Genomic DNA, 12,351 nt, shown 5'->3' with positions numbered 1-12,351 from the left:
TGAGGTGTCCCTGCCCATGGCAGGGGGGTTGGAACTGGATGATCTTGAGGTCCTTTCCAACCCTAACTATTCTATGATTCTATTCTATGTGTTTCCCCACTAAGATAAAAACCAGTGACTTTGAGGAGGCGGTAGCAGCCATTGACATAATAATTAGAACATACTTGAATTTATTGCATAGGTATGGCCATTTGTTTAAGCAGCAATGATCTTAATTTTAATGTCAATACTTGTTACAAAGGTCTACCACTGGGGTAAGAGCTTTGCAGTTTTTTTCCGAGGTACAACCCTATAGGCAAAATAGGTGGGCTTCCTCTCTAAGTTAGCAGACCAAGCCATTGTTAACTGGTTTTTGCAAAAACACTACTTTACCATGAAGATTTCAAATCAGTAAAATCAAAGTAGGGGAGGGGAATTAGCTCAAATGGTAGAGCGCTTGCTTGGCATGCGAGAGGTAGCGGGATCGTTGCCCGCATTCTCCAGTGTTGACGATCAAGTAGTGAGGTGGATCGAGAACTGGTTGAAAGGAAGAAGGCAGAGAGTTGTGGTCAATGGCGCAGAATCTAGCTGGAGGTCTGTGACTAGTGGAGTTCCTCAGGGGTCGGTGCTGGGACCGGTGCTGTTTAATATTTTCATCAATGACCTGGATGAGGGAACTGAGTGCACCCTCAGCAAGTTTGCTGATGACACAAAACTGGGAGGAGTGGCTGACACACCAGAGGACTGTGCTGCCATTCAGCGAGACCTGGACAGGCTGGAGAGTTGGGCGGGGAGAAACTTGATGAAATTTAACAAGGGCAAGTGTAGAGTCTTGCATCTGGGGAAGAACAACCCCATGTACCAGTACAGGTTGGGGGTTGACCTGCTGGAAAGTAGTGAAGGGGAAAGGGACCTGGGGGTCCTGGTGGATAGGAGGATGACCATGAGCCAGCAATGTGCTCTTGCGGCCAAGAAGGCAAATGGCATCTTAGGGTGCATTAGAAAGGGAGTGGTTAGTAGGTCAAGAGAGGTTCTCCTCCCCCTCTACTCAGCCTTGGTGAGGCCGCATCTGGAATATTGCGTCCAGTTCTGGGCCCCTCTGTTCAAGAAGGACAGGGAATTGCTTGAAGGAGTCCAGCGCAGAGCCACAAAGATGATTAAGGGAGTGGAACATCTCCCTTATGAGGAGAGGCTGAGGGAGCTGGGTCTCTTTAGCTTGCAAAAGAGGAGACTGAGGGGTGACCTCATCAATGTTTACAAATATGTGAAGGGTAGGTGTCAGGATGATGGAGCTAGGCTTTTTTCAGTGATATCCAGTGATAGGACAAGGGGCAATGGGTGTAAACTGGAACATAGGAAGTTCCACGTTAACATCAGGAAGAACTTCTTTACTGTAAGAGTGACAGAGCACTGGAACAGGCTGCCCAGGGGGGTTGTGGAGTCTCCTACACTGGAGATATTCAAGGCCCGCCTGGACAAGTTCCTGTGTGATGTACTGTAGGTTACCCTGCTCTTGCAGGGGGGTTGGACTGGATGATCTTTTTAGGTCCCTTCCAACCCTTGGGATTCTGTGATTCTGTGATTCTGTGATTCTGTGATTCTGTGATCAGGGGACTGGAGCACCTCCCGTATGAAGACAGGCTGAGAAAGTTGGGGCTTTTCAGCCTGGAGAAGAGAAGGCTGCGTGGGGACCTCAGAGCAGCCTTCCAGTATCTGAAGGGGGCCTGTAGGGATGCTGGGGAGGGACTCTTTGTCAGGGACTGTAGTGACAGGGCAAGGGGTAACGGGTTCAAACTTAAACAGGGGAAGTTTAGATTGGATTTAAGGAAGAAGTTCTTTACTGTCAGGGTGCTGAGCACTGGAATGGGTTGTCCAGGGAGGTTACGAATGCTCCATCCCTGGCAGTGTTCAAGGCCAGGTTGGATGAAGCCTTGGGTGGGATGGTTTAGTGTGAGGTGTCCCTGCCCATGGCAGGGGGGTTGGAACTTGATGATCTTAAGGTCCTTTCCAACCCTAGCTGTTCTATGATTCTAAGTGTTCTGATCATCACATATTTATGGCCAGGTCTTTTCTTTTGAAGATCTGAAAGACATTTGTATTCTCAGAGGTAGTCAAAACTAGCATAATCCTTAAATGCAAAATCTAACAGCTCAACCCCATCTCATTCTTACACACACATAACAACAGGGATCACCTGGATGAAGAGAGAGGCCATGGGGAGCTTATGGAAAGTTTGCTTTGCACCATTAAGTGCAGTAAAATGAACTGCGTGAGATGTGAAATCCAGGTGCAAATCACATGGCAGAGAACTGTATTTTTATGCTTATATTTGTACAGTTGTTCATGGGGCTAGTTGGCATATCCTGAGCAATAGAGCTTCAGGAGGTTGGGGGGGGTTTGCTCTCCACACCCATAAAAGCTCTATAATTCTTTTAAGTAAGTGTTGAGACAGTGTTGGGAACTGAGCTGCAATATCTTGCTTTTCCACTGTCAGCCTGGTAGCGGCTGTTTCTGTGTTCCTGGAATCAGCACCATGGTCAGAAATTCCTCTCTTCTCTTTCAGGAGCTCATGACAGTGTTTTCTTATTGCAGCGGGTCTTGAGCTGATCTGCAATGACACAGCATTTCTGTATCACTTCCAAAAGTGTAAAACATCTCTTTTCTTGCAACCATAGAGGGAAAGAAATGGGCTCGTCAATTTACACATTTGAAGGGGGAAAAAAAACTCTCCAGGCTGACAACTGCAGTGGTGAGCTTTGACTGCCTGCAATTTCAAACAGCTGAATTAATCCCTTGAATAAGGCTTGGCATGGAAAAGCTGACAGGACCTTAATTATAGGGTCACAATACCATAATTATCAATAGCAAAGTGAAATAAACTTTGTTCATTCAGCTCAAAGGACTTAATAACCACTGGAAATCTTTCACAAATCATTTTGCCTTTGCCTATGGAGGTAGGAAAACAGAGAAAGACAGGACTTTCTGCTTCAGTTAATATGGAGCAATCATGATAAATGGGTTTCCTCCAGAAACACATTACAATTTTCTTCCTTAAGCATCCTTTTAACTTGGTAGCTCCATCTGTTCAGCTTCTTACACTCTGCTATGTTTTCATCTGTAAAATAGTCCAAATATTGAGAGAAACCAGTCAGGAGAGGGAACAGCCATCTGACTCCCTAGCAGCAACGTGCTTTGGTTTGATACCAAAAATGGGAGTTGAAGCTAGATGATGGTTTCCAAGCTGCAGATGATCATTGGGTACCAGGTGTTTTCATACAAACTGCTCCGAGCTGGCAGGGGAACATTTTTTTGTACTCCATGAGATCTTTTTTCTTGTCAAGTGTTATTGGTTGGAGTTAAAACTCACTGTCTGAGCCCTGCAAGGATGCTGCAGATGTGTTCTTCCTGCAGGCTGCTTTCCATCATGCGTAGAGCACTTGACTTCATAAAAAAAACAACCAAACAAAAAAGTTTCACCGGGTGAAAGAAGAAGATAAATACCTTCAACTCTCCTAATATTTCACTGAGCCCTTTCTCTTTTTAACACCGTTTCTTAAATGAGTCTTTGGCACAGGACATGAGCATTCATTTTGCTCTTGGCAGCTTTCAGAGCCACACAACGCTCAGGGGAACACGTCTGTGCTCTGGGATGCTGCTGCCACATCTCCAAGGAAGCCTCCAGTCATTGCAATGATATGCCATGGGCTGAACTAGGTGGGGCGCAAGGCTCCCAACTAAGTAAAAACAAGATCCATAGCAATTATGTATGATAATGGTAGATGGGGTATTCCTTTGACTAGGTAGGTCTAAGCAAGACAGATGCAGGAGAAAAAGCAATTTTACTTGGCCTCTTGCTTGCAGCATGTTTTTTCTTTCCCTTCCCTTTTAAAGCTGGCATAGTATATGCACATGTTAATGTTTGTATCAAGCTGAATAGTTAATGTGCCTGCCCTGGAAAGATGAGGAGGAATCAACATGCTGATAATGGAAATTTTACTTTTGTTTTTTGCACAGTGTGTTATCTGGATGCTTTGGTTGGTTTTTTGATTATGGCTTGTGGTTTAATGAAAAGGAGTGAGAGAATCCTGTGTGAGTCCCTTTTAATAGTTCCAGATTTGAGAAATATTCTGAGCTCGGCAAGCTCGATCGTAATCTACCAAAGAATTTCAAGCTCTTGTCCTGCTCTCCAGGGAACCAACAGCTCATATTCTGTTCCTTCTGTGCCTGCCTTCCCGAGTTTTCCAGTTTCAGTATGTAAAAATGTTAGAAGGGGAAGACAGTGCCATCTTAAGCCTCTTCAAGTTGTCCTTAATAGCATTAGATTGCTGTTCAGCAGTATATAGCATTAGCCAAGCTTCTGACTGTGAAATGCAGATAATTAATTGAGGCTTTAATCTCGGAGTTATTAGTGAAAAGATCCACACTATCTGGGAGTTTTACAATCATATTTGTGTTTTCTTCTCCAGGAATTTGACCTCATTTTAAAATGAGGACAAATAAATATAAAACAAAAAACCCTTACTTTCTGAAGGCTTTCAAATAAAATCTTCAGCATGGTTTAAATAAATGATGTGCTTTACCCTCAGTCAGAGACGTGCACTCTTGGAAGTGGCTTCATGCATTTGGAAAAATGTAACATTAACTCAGATATTCTGTCTCTGATAAAGATCAGGGAACAGAGAACACTGTAGAAATGGTATATTCTCAGCCTTAAGGCTATCACATCATTTGCTGCCAGTTCTTTTTGGTCTAGTTTGGCTGATCTATCAAAAGTACAAAATTGTAAGTATCTGTTCAGAGTTTTATTCCATGTATCTCCTTACCATCTTGGGTCCTCAAAGCAAGTCTGCCTATTGGAGTAGTTGAAATAATGGCAATGATTTAATTGATTGTGCTATTTGTAATCTTCATGGAAAGAAAATATGGGGTAGTAAAGGGCCATAGCAAAGAGCCTCTTCATCTTGCAAGGAACAGTAATTATTGGCTAGAAATAAAACCCACACTTCGCAATAAAACAAAGGGATTAAATTCTAATACATGGACTAATGAATTGTTGCAGCTGGGGAAGTAGATCCTCTACTTCTTAAATATTTCAGATGAATGCATGTATCTTCCCCTAGAAGATATAACACTGTTGGTCACAATCTGGGCGAAAACTGACAGGAGACTGTCTGTATAAGACATTAGAATAGATGTTCTAACAGTACCTTTTGACTTCTGTAATGCAGGGATGAGTAATCTGTCTGCACAAACATTTCCAGTATACTCCCACTGGGGAAGTTCCTTTGCCATTAGGATATGTCTCCATCATAAAAGACTGCAGTAGATAACAACCAGATGCTGCCTGTCTTCCCAGATTCCTACTTGTATCACCATGGTAGAAACAACCCTTCTTTCAAGTCAGCCTTTCAGGAGTGGATTTACTGAGGATCAAGGTGGGGATGGTTTTCCTTCCCCTCCCCAGCTTGAGTTGACAGCGTCTTATATGCTCTTTGCCATGTAATGTGGTCACGTTTATACAGACACATAACACTCCAAATTGCAACTGGATTTTTTTGGAGTTTCTTGTTGTTCTGAATTGCACTGCAAAAGGCCTTCCTCAAGAAGTATGTCCTTTGGCTTCAGCTCTTGTGGGTCTCACTAGAACCACGTGGACTGCTGTAAAAAGAAGGGAGTTAACTCACCAGATGGCCTGTGTCTTTCTTCACCAAACCAGATCTGGCATTTGCTAAAAGCTTTTGTGTCCGAGGAGGGTTCACAGGAGGGATGTTATCTGGAGAGATTCTGAAAGAGAAAAGAGTTCTGCATTTTCTGTTGCTCAGCATTGCCAAGAGAGACAAACAACAGTGGAAAACCCACACATTCAGGCTCTTCAATTAGCATGCTGATCCAGCACAACCGTTTTGTTGTGCTTCATCAATATGCAGATCACATCCCATCTTTCCCTAAAGCATCAGTGGAGCTCAAAGAAAATTATTAACAACACCTTCTATGAGATGAAAGTTCTGATTAGGTTTTGTTTCAGGTGCGAAACCTGCTCCTGGGATCTGCTTTGAGAGAGTCAATTCTGCTGGTGATCCTTATGGCAACTGTGGCAAAGATTCCAAGAGCTCCTTTGCCAAATGTGAACCCAGGTATGGTCTCTCCCTACAAACATGGGAAGAGATTCAAGGGTGGTGGGAAAGAGATATAACATTTAAAACTCTTTAATTAATCTTTGGTTTCATTTATCTCCTTCAGAGATGCTAAATGTGGAAAAATCCAGTGTCAAGGAGGAGCAAATCGCCCTGTAATCGGTACCAATGCTGTTTCCATAGAAACTAATATCCCACTTCAGGAAGGTGGCAAGATTCTGTGCCGTGGTACCCACGTGTATTTGGGTGATGATATGCCCGATCCTGCTCTTGTGCTTTCAGGAACCAAGTGTGAAGATGGAAAAGTAAGATTCTGAAGTACTCCAAGCTAGGAGAACATCACTACCTCATGTTGCCAAGCTCTTTGTACTAAACTGACTGGGTCTTGCTTCGGGGTTTTCTTTCTTTCCACAAAAGAATTGCTCATTCTCACACTGATTCAGCATTTTACTCTCTCCTTCTGCCCACTGTTCTGGATTATAGATTTGCAGTTGCAATACAAGTTGCTTAAGTTTAAAACTGTCTTTTTGAAGACAGTCCCAAGTACCTGCCCAAGTAGGCTAAAGGCTTTCTGTAAAATAAGTACAGCAAAAGAGTGCAGGCTTGTTAATGAATTTCTGAGGAGTTCAATGTATTCATTTTCCAGTCTATGGCATTGAAAAAAATTGACATTAACTTCACTTTAAGTCTCAAAATGTGTTCTATCTGCTGATTCTGGCTCTCCCCCCTTGTAGTTTCTTGCAGGAAAAGCTATCTCTGTATGCGCCATTAGAAAAAAAGATAAACCCATTGATGTTCAGCCACCAATGGTGATTTTTGCAATCATATTTTACAGACTTTGTGAATTTTCCAATGTGAATATAATCCAGATTTCATATGGCTGTCTCATTCTCAGCCTCTCTTTTGTGAGAAAAGAAACTGAGAAAGATGGGAGACAGCCATGAGTTTATAGGAAGGGAGGAATGGAAAGGAGCCCAAGAGCTGTTGAAATGAAGACAGTTTCCATACCCTCAGTGGATAACTTGCAGAAAGAAAGAAAAATTGCTTTGATAATTTGTGGTAAATTCAAGTGAGCCTTTGAATTTCTGAATGCTTTTGAATCGTGTTGGATTATCACAGTGCACTGGGAACAGGTTTAAAATATAGCCTTAGTGGAACCACAGCTCTGTTACAAGAAAACAACCCTCACAACATTTCTAAGTCAGTCTGTGCTAAAATGTCTTTTCAAAGGAAACTCAATGCTGGGAAAGCACCCGATTATGTTTTACTAATGAGTATTTAATCTTTCTAATCTATCTAATCATACACATACACACTATAGAATACACAGGCTAATACTTACGAAATTGTATGTTTTACTTGGAGGACATTAGTGCATTTGTATTACGGATTAAGAATATGAATTTAAATATTCTTGAGTTTTCTGAGCTGAAGATACCCAATTTGAAATGCAGCCATTTTAATGCGATCAAAATTCTGTGTGCTACTGCACTGTGAATATTTGAATTGAGAATGCTGCTGTAATCAGACCATATTCTCTACATGCGTGCATGTTGATGCCAATTCACTCTAATTTCCTCTCCATTTTTTCTTCTCCCCAGGGGATAAGTGCCCTGATTAAGCTTCCCTGTCGTCTCCTTCAACACTATTCCCTGCTTAATGCTAATTATTGTGACTGAATTTTAGTACTACTGAATTGAACTGCAGTTAAACATGAGCAAAATTGTGCAATGCCTTTTTTTTACCCTTTTTTGGGAGAGGTCAGCATAGCCTGGTAACAGTTACTCCAGACCTAATTTCTTCTTTTTTCAGATTCATGTAGGGTACCATCTCATTGCTGACATCTTCATCAGTTGTTTGATTCCTTGATGGTGTTATTAGATGGTACTAATCTTGCTTTACCTCAATTTTCAGCTATGTTGGCAGAGTAAAGTTTACTCCTAATAACTGGAAAACAAAACTAATTTAATTACTTTGCATGTGTTATTTTTTTAGTTTCCTATAAGATTATTATTACACTTTAAATATGGCTGGTGTGTAATTAACACCAAAAAAACTCTTAAGAAAGTCTCAGTTTTGCTGAAAAACAATGATGAACCCATGTATATCAGTGTCCTCAGTTGAATATTTGGGCTGTCCTGGGTCCAGGTTCTGTGCTAGCATGAAAATATATTGCGCTATTGCTATAAACAGAACTGTGCTAATTTACACTGTGAAGGGACCTCAAACTTTCCTTGAATCATGGAATCAAATAGGTTGGAAAAGACCTTTATCAAGTCCAGAATCAGGAGGTATCATCTGCTCCTGTCAAGACATGGATGCAGCCAGATGAGGTCCATGGAGGAAGTCTGCTCAGTGCATTCCTAGTCCTGAAAAAATGCAAATTACTTGGTTTTTTAATTGGCTTTGAAAATCCCCAAACCCCAGCAGCTCACCACTAGTTCCACTTCAGTGAAGCTATGAGTGTTTATTTACACAAGCTCAGCATGTCCACCAAATATGAACTGTGTCTGGTATTCAATATTGGCCTGGATGCCCATGGAGAGCAGGATTCAGCTTTCACAGATTTGGACCTAAAAGATGATGACACCTAATTCTGGGTCCTTATCTTTTTGTCAATATAGCATTGTCAATGCAGCATGCGTATTGGGAAATCTTTAGCTGCTGAAAGAACTCTTGATGGATGAGCAGATATACGGGGAGGGACATGATGCTTTGTGAGCACCAGCAGTTACGTCCTTATTAAAACTTCTTTTCTCTTCTCTTGCAGATTTGCCTTAATCGCCGGTGCCAGAATACAAGCATTTTTGGTGTACATAAATGCGCAACCAAGTGCCATGGACGTGGAGTAAGCCTTATAGGAACGCTTTTTTTACAATCAGTCAATAAACACTGGACAAGAAATCATTTTGTGTAATAGCTTTGGGGTCTATGATTGATTGTAATATATCAAAGTCACTGCAGTACTTTTTTTATCATGCATTTCCAGTTTCAGTGTCCCTTACAGAAAATGCAGGCAATGAAATGATTTTTATTTAACAAAGAAATATTTATCAGGCACTCATTGTCTTGTTCTTAATTAACATGCTGTCATAAATAGGAATTTTAAGTCTAAAGCTCCTTCACGAAGAAGTCCCATTAACATTGCAAAAAATGATAATTTTTTAATCCAGTTTCTATCTGGATACAGAAAAGTTAAAATATGCATTTGGATTGAGAGTCAAAGGGAAAAGCATTTCCAAAAGTATTAAAATAAAGTAGAATCATGGAATGATTTGGGTTGGAAGGGACCTTAATGCTCATCCAGTTCCAACCTTTTGCAGGGACCCCTTCCACTAAACCAGCTTGCAAAACTATATTGATGAATTTCATGGTATGAAAGTGATGCAGGATGAAAAACTTGATGACTTCAGTTAATAATATCAAAGTGTTTTCAAACCTAGTTTATATCATGAAAATGTTAATTATGACAAGCTTTAACAATTATTAACAAGGATTTGCTGATGATCTTTTTGTTTCTGTGAAAAGCTGTGGCACCCACATTGCAAGAGCCATAGGAAATTCCCTGCCCTCTCCTGAGAAGGGATTTTAATATGACTATTAATTTTAATATAGAACATCTTGAATATGTGTTATTTTATCATCCGTCAAGTGAAAACCTGAGCACTGTTGATGACGCTGCACATTATCATTGTACTGGAATGAGCATCAGCTTAGACTGGCATCTTTATGTCGTTGCAATGGAGAACCTCCGGTGACTCCTGAGTAGCAAAAAATGACCTTGTGGAATTGTAGATGGGAACTCCTGTAGTGCTTTAGTTTTAAAGATAATGCTTAACAAATTATATTTTTCATTATCTTGCTGTCTTTATAAAGTAAATCTCTGTTTTTCATTTTACGTGACCATAGCTGGTCTAAGCTATGTGAATGATACTTTATACTCTGCAGACACAGGCAGTGTAGCCTCTCTGAAAGCCTGCCAGATGACCTTGCCAGAAAAATGCATATTTTCAAACTCCTGTGAACTAACCAGTGTCTTACTGAGAAACCCAGTTGTTAACCTGTTGTGTGGTTTCTCCGTAGTGCTGGTGGATCAGTGATGGTCAGTGTTAGTCCAGAATTAAGGACCATATTGACAACAAGCCCTAAGCCCCAGATCTTTATTTAGAGATCAATTTGAGCACCTACATGTGACTGTGCCATCTCTGCGCTGTGAAACAAAACTTTTGGAGCCATTCAGTTCATGTATTCTGTCAATACAGCATGGAGCTTTAGCCTCTGTATAAGTCATAGCCGTTATTTGGGTGGTAGAAACAAAAAACAGCCCTGTTTTTGATGGGTGTTTTGAACTGTGGGACCTCCTGAGGGAAAAGCTATGAGTTTTCCAGCTCCTTTTGCTCCATGCAGAAGGAACAGGCTGATGTTAATGATGGACTCCAGTCCTTTGGAGCTGTCTTGTTCTGCAGGGAGCATTTAGTAAATCAGGTCTTTCTAGTTGTTCCTTTACTCAGATTAAACCCACCAGAACACTGAGGGCTGTTTCGTTATAGACACTGCAGGTGTGGTATCAAAGGGAGGGTTTCCTCAGCCTTGATTCCAGTTTCATATGGTCTTCCAGCAACTGGAAGAACATCCTCAAGCCAGTGATCCAAGCAGTGGAAAAATCACTCTGCAACCTAGAGCAAGCCCTTGATGTACAGGAATGTTCAAGTGGGCTGACAAAGCTTTACAGACTTAGCAGAGAGAGACTCTTCTTCCTGTGAAGGCAGAAGGAACAGAAGTTAGACAGCAGATAGTGCTGCTGCTGGGGGCAAAGAGAGAGAGTAAGACTTAAGAGATGTGTCATTATCCTTATATTACTGAAGTTGTCAGCTGGTGCAATGTAAATTACCTGCCAAATAAATAATGCTTTTTTAGGATCCCTCTCACTCCATGGTGTGCACAGAGTTGCTCTTTGCCATCTTAGTTGTGTTAATAAGCAAACACCAGAGCATCTCTTTTCTTCTGTAAGCTTTACTTCTTTCAGATGTGTCACTACCTGATCAGAAGGCCTTATCAGCCAGTGCTGCTCTCAGATTCGTGTTAAGCCATCTGTCTTGCTTTGCAGGTCTGCAACAACAAAAAGAACTGTCACTGCGAGGCTGACTGGGCCCCCCCTTTCTGTGACAAGCCGGGGTTTGGTGGCAGCGTGGACAGTGGACCCATTAGGCAAGCAGGTCAGTAGTAATTCATGCTTTACTTGTTGTTTCCATGATAAAGAGTAGAAATACAAAGTGTTGTCTTGTAAGTGGTGAGCTTGCAAGATTGGGAAATAAGGCAGTAAATCAAATGGCTTAATCCAAACACATTGGCACCAGCTTGAAAATTTAGTGTAGCAAAACCAAGGCAGAGTGCATCAATTTTCTTGCATAACAAAAGGCACAGTGATCCTGGCAGGTTCTTTTCTCTTTGCCTTTCTTGCCTTTCCTTGCCTTTCTTTGCCTTTTCTTGCCTTTTCTTGCCTTTCCTTGCCTTTCCTTGCCTTTCTTTGCCTTTTCTTGCCTTTCTTTGCCTTTTCTTGTCTTTCTTTGCCTTTCTGTTGCCTTTTCTTGTCTTTCTTTGCCTTTTTTTGCCTTTCTGTTGCTTTTCTTCTTTGCCTTTCTTTGCCTTTCTTTGCACTTCTTTGCCTTCCTTTGCCTTTCTTTGCACTTCTTTGCCTTCCTTTGCCTTTCTTTGCCCTTTTTTTTTCCAAGATACATGGTCAAGTTTAGTAGTTGACTGTAATAAGTAGGAAATGGTATTGATTTAAGCTAAGGGTGAGGAGCTAACTCCTACACTTGATATAATCCTATTGCAATGGTGGATGAACATTGCAGTACTCTTGGATTCACCTTCAGATACACCAAGCTCCAGTGTTTTCCACTGAGTGCATCAGGATAGAAATACCTTAGTGTACACACAACCTATTCCTATAGTTATGTGCCTAATGAAAAGTGGATGTTACAATGATTATACATGCAAATTTATTGCATAATCAACAATCAGAAATCTATGTTATATTGTTCTTCCAAGGAGGATCTTTTGTATTGGGGAAATAGCAGATTTCTGACTGTGCCAGGTTAAAACTATGTTTTACAGATAGCTCCCACACATTTAGCAGAAGTTGCCCCCACATATGACAGTAGTAGGAAATGTACATTTTCTATGATTTGCATTTCAATTTCCCCTTGTTCAGTCTGCAGAACATTGGCTGTAGTAT

The 12,351-nt window shown here is 41.2% G+C and overlaps 1 protein-coding gene across 3 annotated transcripts in view; it reads left to right on the top strand.

The window, feature by feature from the left end:
• ADAM12 (ADAM metallopeptidase domain 12) overlaps nucleotides 1-12,351 on the top strand; it is a 196,764-nt gene that overhangs the window by 171,745 nt on the left and 12,668 nt on the right. For all 3 annotated transcript variants that reach the window (XM_065672471.1, XM_065672470.1, XM_065672472.1), the window contains 4 exons: nucleotides 6,005-6,113; nucleotides 6,220-6,418; nucleotides 8,884-8,961; nucleotides 11,221-11,329. In XM_065672471.1, the coding sequence (XP_065528543.1) occupies nucleotides 6,005-6,113; nucleotides 6,220-6,418; nucleotides 8,884-8,961; nucleotides 11,221-11,329 (495 nt within the window). The remainder of the gene's footprint in view (nucleotides 1-6,004; nucleotides 6,114-6,219; nucleotides 6,419-8,883; nucleotides 8,962-11,220; nucleotides 11,330-12,351) is intronic.

Source organism: Lathamus discolor, chromosome 3 (genome assembly GCF_037157495.1).
Source record: "Lathamus discolor isolate bLatDis1 chromosome 3, bLatDis1.hap1, whole genome shotgun sequence".
NCBI classification, from domain to species: domain Eukaryota; kingdom Metazoa; phylum Chordata; class Aves; order Psittaciformes; family Psittacidae; genus Lathamus; species Lathamus discolor.
Note: the sequence above shows the minus strand (reverse complement) of the source record. Positions and strands in the feature narration are given on the sequence as shown.